The 20302-nt window shown below is 41.8% G+C and overlaps 1 protein-coding gene across 7 annotated transcripts in view; it reads left to right on the top strand.

The window, feature by feature from the left end:
• LOC132824379 (von Willebrand factor C and EGF domain-containing protein-like) overlaps positions 1–20302 on the top strand; it is a 325791-nt gene that overhangs the window by 91789 nt on the left and 213700 nt on the right. For all 7 annotated transcript variants that reach the window (XM_060838784.1, XM_060838782.1, XM_060838783.1 and 4 more), the window contains exons 2-4: positions 11126–11220; positions 12905–12994; positions 14510–14569. In XM_060838784.1, the coding sequence (XP_060694767.1) occupies positions 11126–11220; positions 12905–12994; positions 14510–14569 (245 nt within the window). The remainder of the gene's footprint in view (positions 1–11125; positions 11221–12904; positions 12995–14509; positions 14570–20302) is intronic.

Here is a 20302-nt window from a genome sequence, read left to right as displayed (position 1 = left end):
GGTGTCACTGGAAAGTTAGCATTTATTGCTCAGCCCTAATTGTTCTTGATAAAGTGGTATATTGAACTGCTGTAGTTACTATGGTGAGGATACTTCCATGGCGATATGCAGAAGAAAATCCAAGTATATATCCCCCAGTAACAAAGAAGGAATTATTAGCATAGTTATTGGCAGTGAACTGGTAAATGGTGATGTTCTTAGGTGCTTAATGACCTTGACCTTTCAGGTGGTGGAGGTTACAGTTTTGGAAGCCACTAATAATAATTGGCAAGGTGTGGCATTGCATGTTGCAGAAGATACACATTACTGTCACCATGCACTAAAGATTGAATGATTAAATGTTCAAGTGCAGGTAGACTGCCAATCAGTGGGGTTGCACACACTGTATGATGGTGAACTTTGTGCAATGGTGGGATTCTATCCTTGGTTCCTTGAACATTATTTGAGTCCGACTCAGATAATGCTCAAAGAACCAAGGACAGAATCCCACCAGACTGAATTACCAATCCAGCTACCAGTTTCTTGAATGTAAATGGCAAAAGAGCCAGTGACCTATTGCCAGAGTGAGCACAGCAGACTTGGTTTGGAGCCTGAAACTGAGAGGAAAATGTGGAAATCAAGATCTAAAATTGTTGATGTTCTTTGCCCTAACCTATGTTAATGAAATGTGAATGCAATAATTTAACCTTTGTGATGACCGGAGGGAGATTGAATTTCTTTTGAACAATATCCTCTTCTTTTGGAAGAAAGTAACTGTTAGTTGAATTTGTATCAGGAGGTGACAGATTCCAAAAGTAGTCAAACTGGTGATGGTACTGGAGAAAATCTCTCTGGGGTCAGGGTGGTGATGAAGGAGGGAATCTTAAATTTTAAAACGTGAAAGTGTTGGCAGTTTACACTGTTATGTCAGCCATTTCCTTGATCCACACAAGCACTTCCTTCACTGAGTTCGGATGATCCCTGTCATTGCTGGTCAGGGCCGATATCACGGCTGTGTTAAAGGAGGACACTGTGGGTAGTGAGGCATTATGGGTGGAGCTGAGAAATAAGAATGGTGCAGTTACATTGTTGGGGCTGTATTACAGACCTCCCAACCGTGAGCATGAGGTAGAAGAACAAATAGGTAAACAGATTATGAATAGATTAAGAGGCAATAGGGCAGTGGTGATGGGAAATCTTAATTTTCCCAACATTGACTGGGATATACTTCGCGTCAAAGGTTTGGATGGAGTAGAATTTGTATGAAGCATCCAGGAGAGTTTTCTGGAGCAATATGTCAATAGTCCGATGAGGGAAGGGGCCATATTGGACCTGGTACTGGGGAATGAGCCAGGACAAGTGGTGGGAGTTGCGGTGAGGGATTTCTTTGGGAATAGTGACCACAATTCTATAAGTTTTAGAATTCTTGTAGATAAAGAAGAGAGTGGTCCTCAGGGAAGAATACTAAATTGGGCCAAAGCCAATTATATCAAAATTAGGCAGGAGCTGGGAAATGTGGATTGGACACAGCTATTTGAAGGGAAGGCCACATTTAACAGCAGTGCAGGATAGACATGTCCTGTTGAAGGCAAAGGATAGGAAGGGCAAGATTTGTGAACCGTGGATGACAGGAGAAATTGTACAGCTAAGCCAAGAGGAAAAGGGAAGCATACATAAGGTCTAGGCAGCTAAGAACATAATGGGCCCTGGAGGAATATCAGAAGAGTAAGACAAGTCTTAACCAAGGAATCAAGTAGGTGAAAAGGGGTCATGAAATGACTTTAGCAAGCAGAATTAAGGAAAATCCCAAGGCATTTTATTCTTATATCAGAAACAAATGAGTAACTAGAGAAAGGATTGGTCCACTAAAAGATAATGAAGGAAGGCTGTGTGCTGAACCTGTGAGAATGGGTGAAATTCTGAATGATTACTTTGTATCAGTGTTCACTGAGAAGAGGAACATGATGAAACTTGAGATTAGAGATAGAAGATTGATTAGTCTGGATCACGTTGGCATAAGTAGGGAAGATGTGTTGGGTATGATAGAGGTTATTATGGTGGACAAATCCCCAGGACCGGATGGGATCTATCCCAGGTTGCTGAGAGAGGCGAGAGAAGAAATAGCTGGTGCCCTGACAGATATCTTTGTGGCACCCTTAAATACAGGTGAAGTGCTGGAGGACTGGAAGGTTGCTTATGTTGTCCCCCTGTACAAGAAGGGTAGTAGGGATATTCCGGATAACTACAGACCAGTGAGCCTGACATCGGTGGTGGGGAAGTTGCTGGAGAGGGTACTGAGAGATAGGATCTATCCATATTTAGAAAAGAATGAGATTCTCAGCGATAGGCAACATGGTTTTGTGCGGGGGATATCGTGCCTTACCAACTTAACAGAGTTCTTCAAGGAAGTGACCAAGTTGTTAGATGAAGGAAGGGCTGTTGATGTCATATACATGGACTTTAGTAAGGCATTTGATAAGGTTCCCCATTGTAGACTAATGGAGAAAGTGAAGTCACATGGTGTGCAGGGTGTTCTAGCTAGGTGGATAAAGAGCTGATTGAGCAACAGGAGAACAGAGAGCAGTCGTTGAAGGGAGTTTCTTGAAATGGAGAAAGGTGACCAGTGGTGTTCCACAGGGGTCGGTATTGGGGCCAGTGTTATTTGTAATGTACATAAATGATCTAGAAGAAGGCACTGTTGGTATGATCAGCAAGTTTGCAGATGACACAAAGCTTGGTGGAGTAGCAGAAAGCATAAGAGACTGTCAGAGAATACTGGGGGATATCGATAGACTGGAGAGTTGGGCGGAAAAGTGGCAGATGGCTTTCAATCCAGACAAAGTAAGATGATGCATTTAGGCAAGTCTAATTCTAGAAAGAATTATGCAATGAATGAAAGAGCCTTGGGAAAAGTTGATGGGCAGAGAAATCTGGGAGTGCAGATCTATTGTACCCTGAAGGTTACTGCACAGGTGGATAGAGTGGTCAAGAAGGCATATAGTATGCTTCCTTCATTTGATGGGGTATTGAGTATAACAGCTGGCAAGTCATGTTAAAATTGTACAAGGCATTAGTTCGGTCGCATTTAGAATATTGTGCACAGTTCAGGGTGCCACATTACCAAAAGGATGTGGACGTTTTTGAGAGGGTGCAGAGAAAGTTTACGAGGATGCTGCCTGGTATGGAAGGTGCTAGCTATGAAGAGAGGTTGAGTAGGTTAGGTTTGTTTTCACTAGAAAAAAGGATATTGAGGGGGGACTTGATTGAGGTTTACAAAATCATGAAGGGTATAGACAGGGTGGATAGAGACAACCTTTTTCCCAGGGTGAAGGATTCAATAACCAGAGGTCACGCTTTCAAAATGAGAGGTGGAAAACTTATAGGGGATACACACGGCAAGTATTTCACACAGAGGGTGGTGGGCATTTGGAACACATTGCCAGCAGAGGAGGTAGAGGCAGGCACGGTAGATTCATTGAAGGTGCGTCTGGACAGATGCATGAGTAGGTGGGGAACAGAGGGTTACAAATGCTTCGGAATTGACCAACCGGTTTAGACAGTACATTTGGCTCAGCTCAGGTTTGAAGAGCCTGTTCATGAGCTGTAAGTTTTCTTTGTTCTTTGTTCAATCAGTGCTGGACTGATTCCTTCTATTGGTCCTGCAAGAGAGAACGGAGCGTCAGTGATTGTCTTGCACTGTAACTGAGTGATGTCCCTGCCTTACTGGAGTAGCTGGAGCTATGAGAAAGTGGTGAGAGATGCTTGTGGTTGGAACCATTGGAAGGTGTCCAAGGATGGAGTGGTACATCTGGATGTTCTGGCCTAGTGTTGCATGCCAGGGTGTGCTGCTGGGTGAGTGATGGACATGCAGTTCATTGAGTAGTGGCTGTTGGTGTGTGTGAGGATGCAATCAGTGACCTTGACCCAAAACCAGGACTCTGTGGACTTCTTGTAGCAATGCTTTGCCAGGTCCTTAGCACCAACCTTGATGGGTTGACCTGTTAGGTTAACTGCTACACTACAGGCCATTCTTGAGGGCCTTTTGACACTCTTCCTCACCCTGCCCCCTCAGGTACCCCATGCTGCACTATGGCACCCCTTCTATTTTCATCCCTGCTAACTCTGCATCCTCTGCCATTATGGTCAGGAAGCAGCAAAATTTGCATCAAATAATAGGAATTCGACACACAAAGCCTCCAGGCTACTCAGGATACTTTGTAATAGAATAAATTGCCATTACCTTGGCTGCAACTTGGGTGCCTAATGATTTAAAGAGTACTTATGCAGGGATCAAGTTTCAACCCCATTCCTGGTCTTTGCAGAGCAGCGCATGTGTTCATTGCCCAGAACACTTGTTGCCAAATAGGTGGTGTCTGCACCAGGACAGATTTTAAGTCTCCCTTTCTGAATACAGACTGCAATCAGAAAAGAAAGCCACAAATAAGAATAAATGGGTATGATTTCAGAGCCGTTTCAGAGACATGTTTGTAAAGTGATCAAAGGTTAGGTCAGTTGGCTGGACAACTGGTTTGTAATACCGAGTGACATTAATTCCCACACTGGCTGAGGTCACCATGATGGTCCTGCTTTCTGTCCCCTCACCTGAAACATAGTGATCCTCAGGTTAAACCCACCACCCAGTCATCTCTCTCTCTGAAGAGAGAGTGGCCCTCTGTTCCTCCGGGACTGAGGCGACTTTACCTCGAATCAGTGATACAGTTTCAAAATAAGGGTCCTTCCATTTTATTAGGAGGTGAAGAATTTATTTTCTGACAGCGGTTAATCTTCCAAATTCTCTAACCCGGAGAGCTGTGGAGGTTGGATTATTGCATATATTCAAAGTTGAGTTTGACACATTTTTGGTCTACAAGGGATTAATCAAAGATTACCAAGGAGCACATGGGAAAATAGAATGAAAACCATAACTAAATCAGCAATGATCATTTGAAAGTGGAATATAGGCAAATGGCCAAAATATGTTGCATTCTAATATGATGTCAAGTGATTGTTTTTTCCCAGGTTTTCAGTCATCAGTCAGGAAATCCACACTGACATCAAACATGGACAGGTCTGCCTCATTGGCTGTACTGCTTAATTTCCTATTGCCATGTTTTTGTCACATTGGTAACGGTTCTGAAAGAATTAATGTTTAAGTTTCAATAGCTCATGACTTCAATGATGTCACACATTTTTGGATGCAGAGAGGATTTCTGCACTAGTCTTTGTAACAGGCTGGTGTACTTTGTACAACTCCCAAGAGACCGTTTTATGTGACTAGTCAGACATATTTACAATAATATTGATGATATGCATTAAGTTATCTAGTTAACTAAGACTGGTGCCTATTTTGTTCAGACTCACCAGTGGTCTATCCTGATGAGTAGATAGGCCTTGGACAAAGTATAGACAGAGGATTAATGGCAGTATACTGTCTCAAGCAACTCTTACCTTCTGCCAAATACTGCAGAGATGGCAGATAACATGAAGGGCAACCGGTGGTAATCAGTCAAAATATCAACATTTGTGCCAACCTTTCTAATATAAATTCCTACACCTTCATTTATATTGAACAACTCATTATACTGATGGCACAATCTTGCTCATAGGATCTACCAATTCTCTCAAAGCGTATCCTGTAAAATGTTTTGCGGTGACTTTTTCCTGTTTAATAACTGAAGTCTCTTATGTGCATAAAAAGTATTGAACCAAAAATAACATTTTGAAAAAATGTCATATTTTACTGTCACATTAAACAAACCTATAGAATTATCTGTTGAGCCTTTTAATGTCTTCATGATATCTTTCATTTCAAAACTTCAGTCACCCTGAAAAGCAGACTTGGCCTTGTTATTTTTGTCAGAACTGCAATAGTACAACTGAATTTAGATAGCGCAGTCTGAACATTTGCACTTTGGCCAGCACTGAGGTGTGCTGGAAATCAGCTCCATGGGCTATTATTTTTAAATTTGTGCCCAATGCTTTCTGTCCAAATGTTGTTGAAAATTAGTTAAAGTAAACTTGAAATTCCAAAGCTCTATGATAATATTTATTCCAAATAAGAACCTCTGTGTGTGATGCAGCAAAGAAATTTTGCAATTGTTGATTTTATTTTCTGTTATATAAACTCATTTCTTAATTTAATGCTTCTTTGCAAATTTGAATTTCCATTGCATCTGGAAGGAGTTTTCTTTTGGCAACTGTTCATTTTATTTAGTGAAATGTAAGAGAAATCTGTTTTGGCAGTTATTAAAAAGTTATTAACTTCACGGCTTCATGTGACACAAGCTATTTTCTAACACCTATTAAGGCGGCATGGTGGCTCAATGGTTATTACTGCTGCCTCACAGCAACACGCACCCTGGTTCGATTCCAGCTGGATGACTGTCTTGAGTTTGCACTTTCTCCTTGGTTTCCTCCAGGTGCTCTGGTTTCCACCCACAGTCCAAAGATGTACAGATTAGGTAGCTTGGCAATGCTAAATTGCCAATAGCCTCTAGCGATGTGCAAGCTAGGTGGATTAGGCATGAGCAATGTAGGGTTACAAAGATAGGGTCGGAGATTGCGTCAGGGTGGAATGCTGCTCGCAGGGTTGGTATGGACTCAATGGGCAGATTGGCCTGCATCCACACTTTTGGGATCCTATGAAAAGAAGAGGGCAAAGCAGAGAGAACTGTGCCAATTAATAGAAAGATAGACAAGCATTTTACTTCCTAATTTGAGCTCAATTTCTTCACGAAAGCTTTGGACACAAATTAAGTCAATTCCAAGAGAAGCAAGACAGCCAGGGTAGGAAAGGGATCTGAGTTGTTATGACGTAGTCTGGAGGTGTGCTCTGTCGTTCTAATCATACAATGTAAAATAAAAATACTTTTAACAAGATGACCAATTTTCTGTTTCATGTTTTTGTCAAAAAGATATATCAACCAGGTTTGGCTATATTTGGATTATTGCAGATAGTTCTGGTCTCCACAAGAGCAGAAAGATGTGGAGGCTTTGGAGAGGGTACGGAAAAGGTTTAACGGGATGTTCCCTGGTTTATAGGGTGTTAGCTATGAGGCAAGATTGGACAAATTTGGTTTGTTTTCACTTGAATGTTGGAGGCTAAGGGGCGACCTGAAAGAAGTTTACAAAATTTTCAAAATCTTTTCTGAACCCTTTCAAGTTTCACAACATCCTTTCCATAGGAAAACCAGAGGGGAGATGTTGAAGATGGGTACAACTGCAATGTTTAAGAGGCATCTTGACAGATGCATGAAGAGGCAGGAAAGAGAGGGATGTGAACAACATGAAGGCAAAAGGTGTTTAGTTTAGAAAGGCATCATTTATTGGAGCAAGCTTAGTGGGCTGAAGTGCCCCATTCTGTGCTCTAGTGTTCTTTGTAAAGTTGAAGGCAAATATTTTTGAGGTAATACATATTTGCATATAGATTGATGTCTAGTGAAAGGAAACTGTCAGTCTGTCATGATATAAACCAGACTTGTAAACCAGTAGATTCCAATAAAAAGCCATTGAACTGAGGCACAACCAGAATGAGGGCAGTGAACAAATAAAAAAGCTTGTCAAGTCATAAACACCACAGTGGTGTTAGAGTACTAGGACTACCTGTTTCATTGTGTGAGAGAGAATTGGACCAAAAAAGTGAACTTCGTATCAACTGAAGACATAGCATCTATATTCAAGATTGAAGGTCTATCAACAGAAGAGACAAATCATTCCAAGAGCCTGAGAAACATCAACCCTGTCCCTGGATGATCAGAGACCACAGGTGTGACCAGAAATGTACACTGGGACCCTGTGAAAGTCTTGACATGCTAATTTATTGGAACCTCTTGGAAAGTTTCAATTTCAAATGGGCAATTCTCCTGCTCTCTGGGAGCCTCTGTAACTGTCTGATACTGAATTAGAATTGGAACTTCAGGATGATCCGAACTACTTCCTGTGTTTTTTTAACCAGGAAATAAAAGACTAAGTAAACCTAGTCTCACTCCATAACTGATATTCCATTCCATTACACTAAACACTTCCCAGTAACCCCCTGATGGCCACCACCAAGTCTCCCTGAAAGCCCCTTCACCCTGCTGACTACCACCCCATGAACTCTTGCTTCACATTCAATTGCCACCTTAACCACCTGCCACCCTGTCCACTTGCCACAGTACTCACCTCCCTGCAACCTCACCCATCTGACCCATTCACTCACTCGGCCACTTGCTAACATCTAAGCCGCATCTTTACATTTGCTGTATGTTATTGAGTTAAAAATGCAGTTAAAAAGTGTGCTTGACCCGTCTCTGCCCCATTCTGTGCGAGACCTTGTATTCCACATTTCTGATAAATCCGGGCTTGGAAAGCATAGAAAGCAGCAAGAAATACCGAGTGTTGTCAAATTAGGGATCATTCAAATGGAGTGGCCATCTGACATTGACTGCCGTTCTTCAGAAGATTCAGGCTCACTTTTAAAGTGTAGCTTCAAGGAAGTCAGGAGAAATACCCATTGCAAGATGATCTAATCAAGATGCTGAAAGGGATAGAAGGATTTGATAGGATTGATGCAGAGAAACCTTGTTCCCTAGTGAAGGATTTATGAACAATGGGGCACCATCCTGAAATTAGAATCAGGCCATTTGGAAAGAGTGGAAACAAGAAGCACGTTTTCACCCGAAGGGTTATGGAAATCTGGAATTCTCTTCCCAAAAGACTTGTAAATAATTGCAGCTATCAAAATAGATCTATCAATTTTTGTCAACTCAGGATTTCAAGGGATAGGGAACTAAGGCAGATAATTGACGTCACAGTACAGATCAGCCTTGATTGAATTACAGGGTGAAACACACCCGAGGGTCAGAATAACCTACTTCTGTTCTTATGTTCTCAACTAAATGGATATGTGCTCCACAAATTGTATCGGAAATCTAGACTGAAATCAGAGCAATGTGAAATGAGACCAGGAGGCTATTATATCATTAGATTCCACACCACTTTCAAACAATGCAAAAATCTGAACTCTTGGGGCCTTGCCTGTTGCTGTATTTCAGAAGAATATGCAATAGGCAACAATGTATATTCAATATTGTGTGATAAACATGCTCAGACACCATGTCGTCTGGAATACAGTGCATTTTTCACTATCCTGGTGAAAAACGATAGAAGGAAAGGCATCTTGCATCTGGAGAAAGAAAGCAAACTTATCAGAAATAATTTACTTTCTTTCCTTTTGGATGCCCAAAATACTTCACAGCCAATGAATAATATTTGAAGTATCTAGACAAGGGCAGCTCATTTTGCATTTTGCATTTTACAACAAAAGCAATTAGCAATTAATGCTTCACTGTAGTGTCAGCTGGGATTATGTGCTTGACTTTCTGGAGTAGAGCTTGAATCCCATTACAAAGATGAGGGAATGTCACCACTGAATGCAAGTAACACTGAACATTTGAAGGAAATGTTCAGAAGGTAAAACTACACAGAGAAAAAGTCAACCTGTGATAATCCAAGGAATGCTTGACATGAAATGTACACTGCTGAAAATGTGTTGCTGGAAAAGCGCACTAGGTCAGGCAGCGTCCAAGGAACAGGAGATTCGACGTTTTGGGCATAAACCCTTCTTCAGGAAGATTCCCGAAACGTCGAATCTCCTGTTCCTGGGATACTGCCTGACCTGCTGCGCTTTTCCAGCAACACATTTTCAGCTCTGATCTCCAGCATCTGCAGACCTCACTTTCTCCATGAAATGTACACTATCAATATTGTCTGTGAAGGCTTTTATATTGATGTCAACGTTGAACTGTAAATGTAATTTTTCCAAATTCTACAAATAGAATATAATTTTAAGGAAATCAAAAGTGAAAATCGAGCAAAGTTCACACCTTTTAGTAACCTCACTGCAATCACAAAACTCCTCCTACAGCCGGTAAGAAAGAATGCAAATTCTGTTCGGAATAAAACATACCAATTGCAATTGTAAGTTTTGATGACTGGTGGTGCTGCTGTGTTATATGTTAATACAGAGGAAAGTGACACAAGTGTGAGAGCATGCGACTGCTGCCATTCATGAAGCAATGTGCCTCAGAGTGTTTTTGTTTCTCTCATCAATTTTGAGCATTGGGATTGTAGTGTTATAGATACCTTTGTGCGTGTACGCAACAGAGGATATACCAGTCGAGAGATTGGAATTCATTTAAAGAATTCCAGTCTGTAATATAGTTATCAATAAGTTTGAATGAGATTCCTGCACTTGCTTTTAAGTTTATTCAGTTAAGTTGCAGTTCTGCAGTTATCAGATTTTGTTATTTATTTTGGGAAAATGTTGAAATATTCGTGATCACAAGAAATAAATACTGTTGTGAGTGGTGACCCTGTAGGAGTGTTTGAAAATAATTCTAGTTTCCATTGGCTTTCGGATGTGCTGGGGACTTAAATGTACTATACAGTGTGTGGCGCTGGTTTGAGGAGTTGAATAGTCTGCTACTTGAGCGTATTTGTATGTGTGCCCTTGTTTTGAAGTGTAGTCACCACTGGAATGTAGGAAAGGCCACAATCCATTTGATATAAGATTACATATCCCAATTTTCCTTGCAATAATATTGTGGGATGTTTTATGCCTACTTAAGAGGGAAGACAGGGACCTGGTTTAACATTCCACCTAATAGACAGCATTTCTGGCAGCACAGCGCACTTTCTGTATTGCACTGAAATGTCACCCTGTACTCAATTCTCTGGAGGGGGACTGAAGTTCTCAACCTTCAGACTGACGTGAGCCTGCAATTACTACAAGTCACAAATTGCTACAGAACTGCTACTGATTCAACTCTGATGATGATCTGAACTTATCAGTGTTTGTACTCACGATGCCAACACCGACTGCAGTGTGATATTGGAGGACAGTTTTCATAGCTACTGTTCTGGCAAGCAATCCTCAATCAAACAAGCAAATGAACTGATCTTTATCTCTATTATTTAACTGCGAAGGGACTTGATACTTTGCCTGTGAAATAACACTGACTACGCTTCAAATGTTTTCTTTCGCTGTGAGGTACTTCGGAATGGTGAGGTGTTAGGATTCGTACAGGATACACAGAAGTGCCAATTCTTTTGCTGCCAGTATGAAAGCTGAGATCTCAGGCAGTTTTTGTTTGCCTTTTTGCAGATATCGCCAAGGTCCTCACATGTGCCAATCACGGTTTGGGAATGGGTGCTGCCTGGGGTGGAACCCGACACGGGGCAGTGGACTCTGCATAATACGTAAGTTAAGATGAGAGCACTGCTTCAGTGTGGATTCAGTTCACTGCTGCCCATTAATGTGCGTGTGTGTGTGTCCCTGTCCCTAGTTTGAGATTGGGAGAGCTGTGAGTGACTGCTGTTTGCCATCTAGATAGTGTGACATCACCACAATTTCATGTCCTTCTCTTTCGCCATGTGACCCCCTCATCTCCCCTGAAGGCACTAATGCTTGCTGAGAAATGAAAGAGACACTTTTCTACTCGCGATCCTACACAAAAGTGCCAGAGGCCTATTCAACTGTGTGGCCATTGTTTTAAGCCAAGTTCAGTCCTTGTACAACATCCACAAAGGTTTGCAATCAACCTCATTTCTTTATCCCTCCCAATTTCTAATTTATTGCACTGCCCATGTAGCAGCCATTGGTTCTCTGCCTCCCACCAACAGCTAAACTAACTCTGCACTCACCGTGTGCTCACTTTGCTGCCACCAGCCACTTTCATTGTTGTAACTGAAAAGGTCTGATGCGGTGGGGGATGTCCACTTACTGGTGTAACTCGACGAGGCTCTTGTATTGAATGAGAAGTAGTGTATTGCAAGTTAGCAACTAGTTGGATTGATATGATAGACTTTATCATTGAGATTGTATCATTGAGATTGTACGGACAGCTTGGATATCCTATCTTACTCCTTCAAGGTCATGGAATCATGGTGCAGAAGGAGGCTATTTGGCCCATCAAGTCCACACTGATCCTTTGCAAAGCATCTCACCCAGACCATGCATTCCTACCTTACCCCGTAACCCCACATTTACCATTGTTAATCCACCTAGCCTATACATTCCTGAACACAATTTCTTTTAGCATGGCCAATCCACCTAACCTGCATATCTTTGGACTATGAAATGAAACCAGAGCACTCAGTGGAAACCCACGCATACATGGGGAGAATGTGCAAACTCCAGCCTCACCAAAGGCCGGAATCGAACTCAGGTCCCTGGTGCTGTGAGGTGGCTGTGCTAACCACTGAGCCTCTGTGTCACCCCTAAGCTATTCTCCCGCCAGGTCTGGATGATTTTTAAAAGCTCATTTATAGGACATGGACACTGCCGGCTGGCCCAGCATTTATCTCCCATTCCTAGATGTCCTTGGAGAAAGTGGTGGTGAGCTGGCTTCTTGAACTGCTAATCCAGTTGTTGCATTCATAATGCTATTCGGGAGCAAATTCAAGGATTTTCACAAAGTGGTGACATCATAGCTGTTGGTGCTCGAGGCACGTCTCAGTATTAATCCTCTCAGCCCCTTTTATACAACACTCCTTCCCCACTCCATCCCAAATCTGTCGGCTTTTGAGTCCGGCTCCTCTCCAAATAAAGCTGTGCTAAACGGAGCTATTCCAGAGTCATTGTTTCCCATCTCTGACCCAGTGAGAAGGTATTTTTCCCACTGGGTACTGCTGTACTTCTCTGGTTCAGTGGCTGCAAATCGTGTTGTGTATGTCCTTTGAAGCTTGTTGCAGTTATAGTTTGGCGGTCTAGTGGCTCAGAAAAGGCAGGCAATGGGAAAATATTTTCGGAAGTGAAAGAGACAAATTATTAATTGTTTGCAGACTGTTTTCTAGCCTGACTGCAGTGGGTTTGTGCATATTTTGTCCTCGGGGGAGAGTATTGCATGTTAACCATGACCTTTTTGTTTTGCTTTGTTTACAGCTGTTTGCTCCTTTGGATGTGGTAATGGTTATTGCATAGCACCCAACCTCTGTTTCTGCAGAGGAGGACAACAAGGCAACTCCTGCTCAGGTAACCATGGCAGCTATCGGCTGCTTTCATGTTTATGTAACCATACAGCTGAGCTTGGGCCTCACTTAAGAGGGAGGACATCTTTTGTATTAGATAGATTATCACTGATTTATTTAAAGGTGGGGAAATTCACTTTATTTCGCTAATGAGAGAAGAATTTGCCGTGTGGGAAGTTTGGATTAATTTGCAGTGTTCAAATGGAATTTTTCGCTGTTAAAATCAGAAGCAGGAGCAGGAATAGACCGTCCAGGTCTGGAGTGTACTCAATAAGGTCATGTCCACTGGAAGGATGGAGAGGGTACAGAAAAGGTTTCTAGAATATAGAACATAGCAAAGTACAGCACAGAACAGGCCCTTTGGTCCACGATGTTGTGCTGAGGATTACTCCTAATCTAAAATAAAATAACCTAACTTATGCGCCCCCCAATTCAATGCTGTCCATGTGTATGTCCAGCAGTCCCTTAAGTGTCCCCAATGACTCTGCTTTCACCACCACCACTGGCAACACATTCCATGCAATCACAACACTCTGCATAAAGAACTTTCCTTTGAATTCTTTTCGAACCTTCCTCCTAATACTATCTGAAATTTCCCCTGTAAGGCATAGTTTGGCCACTGTTCTTGTTGCACTTAAGTCAGTTTGGAATAAATAATTTTTGTACTTCATAATTTGTACCAGGATGTTGCCTGGTATGGGGGATTTTAGCTATGAAGAAAGGTTGAATAGACTGGATTTGTTTTCATAGGAATGCAGAAGGTTGATGGGCAGCCTGATAGAGGTTTATAAGATTGTGAATAGCATGGATAGAGTGGGAAGTATGAGGCTTTTTTTCCAGGGTGGAGAGGTCAATTACTAGGGGACACAAGTTCAAGGTGTGAGTGGGTGGAGGAGGAGGGTGAGTTTAAAGGAGATGTATGAAGCAGGTTTTTCACACAAAAGGTGGTGAGTGCCTGGAACACACTGCCAGAGGAGGTGGGGGAAGCAGTCACAATAGCAGCACTCAAGAAACACCTGGATGAATACACGAATAGGAAGGGAATAGAGGAATACAAATCCTGTAAGAGAAGACAGTTTTAATATGGAGAGGCAAAGTGTGTTGGCACAGGCTTGGAGGGCTGAAGGGCCTGTTCCTGTGCTTTTCTTTGGGTTTCTATATAAACTCCACTTTCTCACACTGTCCCAATATCCCTCAATTTACTTCGTGCCAAAAATTCTAACAATGTCTGTCCCAAATATGCTTAAGGATGGATACACCTCAACCCTCTGAGAGAGACAATTTCAAAAGTTCCCAACCCCCTAGAGTTTCTCCTTACCTCTCCCCTATCTGAGCAACACCTTATCCTGCAACTGTGGTCTCCAGTTAGGGGAAACAGCCCCATAGAGTCAGCCTCCTGTCAATTTAAATCACTCATCTTCTTCTAAACTCTAAAGGAGATATTGTCTACTCAATAGTGGAGGAGTATACCTGAATACACAATATTTTGATATTTTCCTATTTGTTCTTTTAATTTCAGATGGTGGAAGGTCCAGTCACCTCCTCAGTGATAGTTTATTAAACCACTCGGACATTGATGGTAAGTAGGACTAAACGTTGTGTCCGCCCAAAACTTGTAGAATTGTACCAATTGTGACTTACTGGAGTGGGTACAGTTATGACGACTCACGGAAACACTGCTTCCTGATAAGGCTTCACATATAATTATGTCTGTGAATGTAGCCTGTTTTAAAAATTACCAGTAATAATAATATCATTGGGAATCACCATCTTTATGCACCAAAGTCACAGAGTAACTTTGAAGAACCTAAAGTAGTTTTGTCTTTAAGGTGCCTGCACTTGTGTTCTCCAGATTGTGAAAAGTGTTCGCAAAAGTAATCGAGTTCAGGTGTTTGTGTAGTGGAGAGTCAAAAGGGACACAGGTTTAAAGTTATGATCAAGACAGGAACATTTCTAAGCCATTAATAGAGCCATACAGCAAACAACAGTTCGGGAGTTGCTTCTTTGAAGGAATCTCTTAAACCTGTCAAGATCACCACCGACAAGGACAAGGATTGCAGCTACTTTGGAATACCATCATCTCCAACAAATCATCTATCAATATGACCTGGATAATATCTGTTGAACTATTTGTTCAACATCATTGTGTCAAAATCCTGGAACTCCCCATCTAACAACACGGTGAGGCAGTTCATAAAAAAACACCAACTTCCCAAGGGAAATTAGGGACAGGAAACAGTGGCCACATTTGAGAAGGAATTGTAAAAGACAAGGATGCAACACTGAGAGGTCCCAGTATCCTTCTTTGTGTAGCCTATAAAATCATAAGAATGTAAACACCACGACTAGCATTCTGACTGAATGAAATAGCTAAAGCAGTTTATGAGGTGACCTTTCTGTTCCAATGTTTCAAGTCTGTAATTGATTAAGAAAAAGTATTTTTGATCTTTATTAGGCAGACTTTGCTGAAAGGAGGACAAATATAAAATGAGTGCATGTATACGTTGCTTTTCGCATGCTGAACATCTGCCAAAGCAATTCACAAACAACGAATTATTCTTCAAATGCTCCAGTTGATATTATGTAGGGGAATACAATGACCAATTTGTGTACAGGAAAATCTCACAACTAGCAAATGAGATTTGAGTGGTTCGTTGTCTTTTAATGGTATGGATTGAAGGATTAGTTCTTTCCAAGGTAATTCCCAGGTTTTCTTCACAAAATCAAAAATAGAAATAACTGGGGAAATTCTGGGAAATGTCCGTGGAGGGAAAGCAGAGCCCGTATGTTGAGCCTGGTGACTCATTTTCAGAACTGTAGCTTGGTTGGTGCCCTGTTTGCTTTGGGTAACACCTACGTTCCACCTGTAAAAATGACCTTGAGCTTCCAGTTGCCTGCGACTTCAACAAGCCACTTTGTTCCCTGGTCAATATCTCTGTCTCTGGCTTGCTGTAGTGCTCCAACGAGGTTAAATGGATGAGGGGATACCTAACCCACAAGGTCAGTGGTGCCTATTACACTGCTCTCAATGAGTTTTTTTTTAATCATTCCAACCCAGTTGGTGCTAACAGTGTTCTGCAATAGCTGGTAAAATGTCTGCTATCCACCATGGGTAGGGCGTCACTGTAGATCACAATCATGCTGACCAGGCTGGTGGAAAGCTGCTGTATTCTCTTCCTCTCACTACACACCCCCCCTCCAAAAAAAGCTTGACACAGGTTCCAAGAGGATTAGGATGTCAAGAGAACTGCAAGATGATTATTCAATTACTGTTTGATACGGGTCAGGGAGCAGGACTCCAGAAGGAAAATCTCAGCTCCCTGAAGCTAAAATCTTCGTGGTCTGAAGTTGCTATCAGGAATCAATTAATGCAGGTTCCAGTTGGTAACCCATGAGGAGTCATAATGGCAGGGGTCACATGACTACAGCAAGCCAGGAAGCACTCACTGTAGGCAGCCATCTTACAATTTTCCATTTAAACAGAGGGGGATTGTACACCTATCAGATGTTCCTTACCTCACCTTCGACTTTCCTATATTAACACCTATTTGCCAGTTTTCCTTTCACTCACTAAACTTCGACAAATTCCTTTGGTAAGACCAGATGTCATCTCAACCTGAAGTGTGCATAAGAGTAGAGAAAGCTGGGGGGTGGGGTGGACCTGATAGAGGTATATAAGATTATGACAGGTGGATAGAAAGCAGCTGTGCCCCTTAGTTGAAGGATCAATAACAATGGGCATAATTTTAAGATGGAAGGTAGGCAGTTTTGAGGGGATTTGAGGAAAAGTTTATCACCCAGAGAGGGTGGTAACAATCGGGAATATAGTTGAGGCAATCTTTTAAAAAGTACTTGGATGAGCACTTGAAGTGTCATAACATCCAAGGCTATGGGCCAAGTCTTGGACAATGGGACTAGTGTCGCTTTAGAGTAGTTTTTGTCAGTGCAGACCCAATGGGGATGAAGGGCCTCTTCTGTACTGTAACATGCTCTAGATTATATCTGAACTGTAAGAAGCTAGATTAGAATGCAATGTAACTCCAGTTGCCATTGCAGAGTCTGTAGATAGCTGAATAGGAATCATAGACCATAGCGCCATTCAATGGTTTCCTATCCCTTTCTGCCTATCTAATCTTTATCCCTTTGTCTGTCCATGTAAACTCTGTTCAGAATCTAATCTTCATATGGAAAACAGTTCAAAGAAACTGGTATTGAGACCACAATATTTTGTAGCCTTTACAATCACTTGGGTCTTACTTCAGGATGTTCTCCTATTTCAGCTTGTGTTGCCCAGTTTGCTTTAGGGGATCAGTGTTAGGCCAGGAGATCAATCTGCCCTAATAATACTATGCACTATCTTTAATGTCCAAGCCAGAAATGAATCCAGCTCTTGTTTGAAGGAATTTATTGAATTGACATCCATCTTGTCAGCCAGCATCATGTTCATTATTCTCTGTGAAATTCCTAAAATCTGGCATTAATCTGGCCTAGCAATTTATGAACCCTTGTCCTTCCTAATCCATTTAATCTATTCCCTTTATTTCATAAACCTATATCAGATCATCCTTTAGTCTACAAAAAGCACCCCCCCTTTGTTCAAGGTCGAACATATTCAACTATGTATACGTCTAATCTAGTTTTATGGGTGTAGATATGGGGAATTTGGTTAATTGTAAGAGCAATGAATGTTTCAGAAAAATAATATCTTTAACCAAAGGATCAAGGCTTAAGAAAGAAAATTACAAATTGGAAATCTGATACTGAGCATGGGATCGAGGACTGTCACACCAAGGAACCTATTCCACACCAAGGAAAGGATAATGAGTTTTGCTGTGTATCCTTGTTAAATCACACCAAGGATTGATCCTTGTTCAATCACACTGAGGGTTGATCCTTCTTAAATCACACAGAGGACTGGTAAGCCATGCTTATTCTGGAATCTTTGGAATGTTTTGGAAAAGCATTTCATGCTGGTTATTACCTATTTTTCATCTGTACATGTTTTATCCCTGGAGTTCAGAAGACTAAAACCTGACTTGATTGAAACATATGAGATCTTGAGGGGTCTCGACAGGTTGGATGTGGAAAGGATGCCTCAACTTGCGGTCAAGACTATAACTAGGGTTGCAATTTGAAAATGAAGGGTTATGCTTCTCAGACTGAGATTAGGAGAATTTTGTTTCTTTTTCAATTAGGATTGTGAATCTTTGGAACTCTCTTCCTCAAAAGGTGGTGGAAGTAATGTCTTTGAGTCTTTTGAAGGCAGCATTAGATTGATTCTTGATAAACAAGAAGGGGTGGACAGGAATGTGAAGTAATCAGGTCAGCCGTGATCTTATTGAAAGACAGTAGAGTCTTGAGGGATCAAGTGGCCAGCTTCCTAATTTGTACATGTGCATGAATGTTCATATGTTCACATATGTGAGATGTAGCTAGGTGTATAGAGATGTACAGCATGGAAACAGACCCTTCAGTTCAACTTGTCCATGCTGACCAATATCCTAACCTAATGTAGTCCTATATCCCTCTAAACCCTTCCTTTCCATGCACCCATCCAGATGCCTTTTAAATGTTGAAATTGTACCAGCCTCCACTACTTCCTCTGGTAGTTAATTCTGTACACACACCACCCCTGTGTGAAAAAGTTGCCTCTGAGGTCCCTTTTAAATTATTCCCCTCTCACCCTAAACCTATGCCCTTTAGTTCTGGACTCCCAGGGAGTTGTGTTGGAGATTGATAACTTTCAGCCCAGGACATCTCTGCATGAGTTCCTCAGGGTAGTGCTCTTGGTCTAACCACCTTCAGTTGCTCCATCAATGGATCAGACGTTGGATTGACGACTGATAATTAGGGGCAGGCACCCTGCCTCTGTTCCTGATGAAGGGCTTTTGCCCGAAACATCGATTTTCCTGTTCCTCAGATGCTGCCTGACCTGCTGTGTTTTCCCAGCACCACTCTAATCTCTACTGATAATTACACAATAGTCCATCAGCACCATTCAAGACTCCTTAGATACTGAAGCAGCCTTCGTGCATATGCAGCAAGACCAGGACAACATTCAGGCTTAGGCTAACAAAAGGCTGGTAAAATTTGTGCCACAAATTGCCAAGAGAATCTAATTCTTGCCCCTTGAAGTTCAATGACATTGCCATTGTCAAATCCCTGTATGTCAACATCCTGGAGGTTACCATTGTCCAGAAACTGAAACAGACCAGCCATACAAATACTGTTGGTTAAAGCGCAGTACTCTTCAATATGCTCATTAAACATTCCTGATACTTTAGTGGTCATAGATTCAGGATATAAGACATTTGTCTCTGCTGACACCTAATCACTCATTTTGCTTCATACCAGCTGAGCAACTGTGATGAGTGATTCTGTGAAATTGAGCTGTCCGTGTGTGCGTGTGATTTCTGATGAAGGGCTTATGCCCGAAATGTTGTTTCTTCTGCTCCTTGGACCTGCTGTGTTTTTTCCAGTGCCACACTTTTCGACCTTCATCTACCTTTCATGGTATTCAGCTGATTGTTCAGGAAGCCGTATGAATCTGTGTGCAATCTCTCTTTTGGAATCGTTGAGGAAAATTATTAGGAATGAAGTTCGCAAGCAGTGAACAGGTTCCTTGCCAACAGCGCTGTAATATTCAAAATACTCACAGGTGACAAATGAAAACACAGCATATACTCAGTGCAAAATGAATGTTTGCTTTCCTTGGTCTGACAGTTTCAGAGTGTAGTGCCTGTGCACAGAGATGTTCCTTTCAGTATGTGGGCTAACAGTACAGTGAAGAATGGGTCTGTGCTTCGAGGTGACTATCTGGCCATATGAACAATAGGGCATTCCTAATCATGTCAGAGCAGGAACAGAGTGTGACTGTGTGAACAAGTTGGATTTGCGACATCTGACATCTAGCCAGCTGGGATAAATTACAAAGGCTGACAATGGGAGGGAGCTGAATTAAGTGCAGTAAAGATGCAATCAGTTATTCGGCCCTTCCTGTTGAACTTACTGAGCCCAATGGAGAAGCTGGATGAAAGTAACACCCCCAAAACCTCCTATTTTTAATTATCTCATTTCCACTTGGGAAGTGCTGAGGAGTCATTGTGAAAATTATATTTTGTGATATCCAGTAAATATCCAGAAATCCTGGGGTGGAAATTGATTTTCTTTCCTAAACCTGCTGACCTATTTACATATCTTAAACTTTCCATTAAAGTTGTTTTACCTCTTTGCATGGGCAGCATGGTTGCTCAGTGGTTAGCACTGTTGCCTCACAGCACCGGGCACCCAGGTTCGATTCCAGCCTCCGGCT

Source organism: Hemiscyllium ocellatum, chromosome 18, assembly GCF_020745735.1.
Source record: "Hemiscyllium ocellatum isolate sHemOce1 chromosome 18, sHemOce1.pat.X.cur, whole genome shotgun sequence".
In the NCBI taxonomy this organism is placed as follows: domain Eukaryota; kingdom Metazoa; phylum Chordata; class Chondrichthyes; order Orectolobiformes; family Hemiscylliidae; genus Hemiscyllium; species Hemiscyllium ocellatum.
This window is presented reverse-complemented; position numbering and strand designations above follow the sequence as displayed.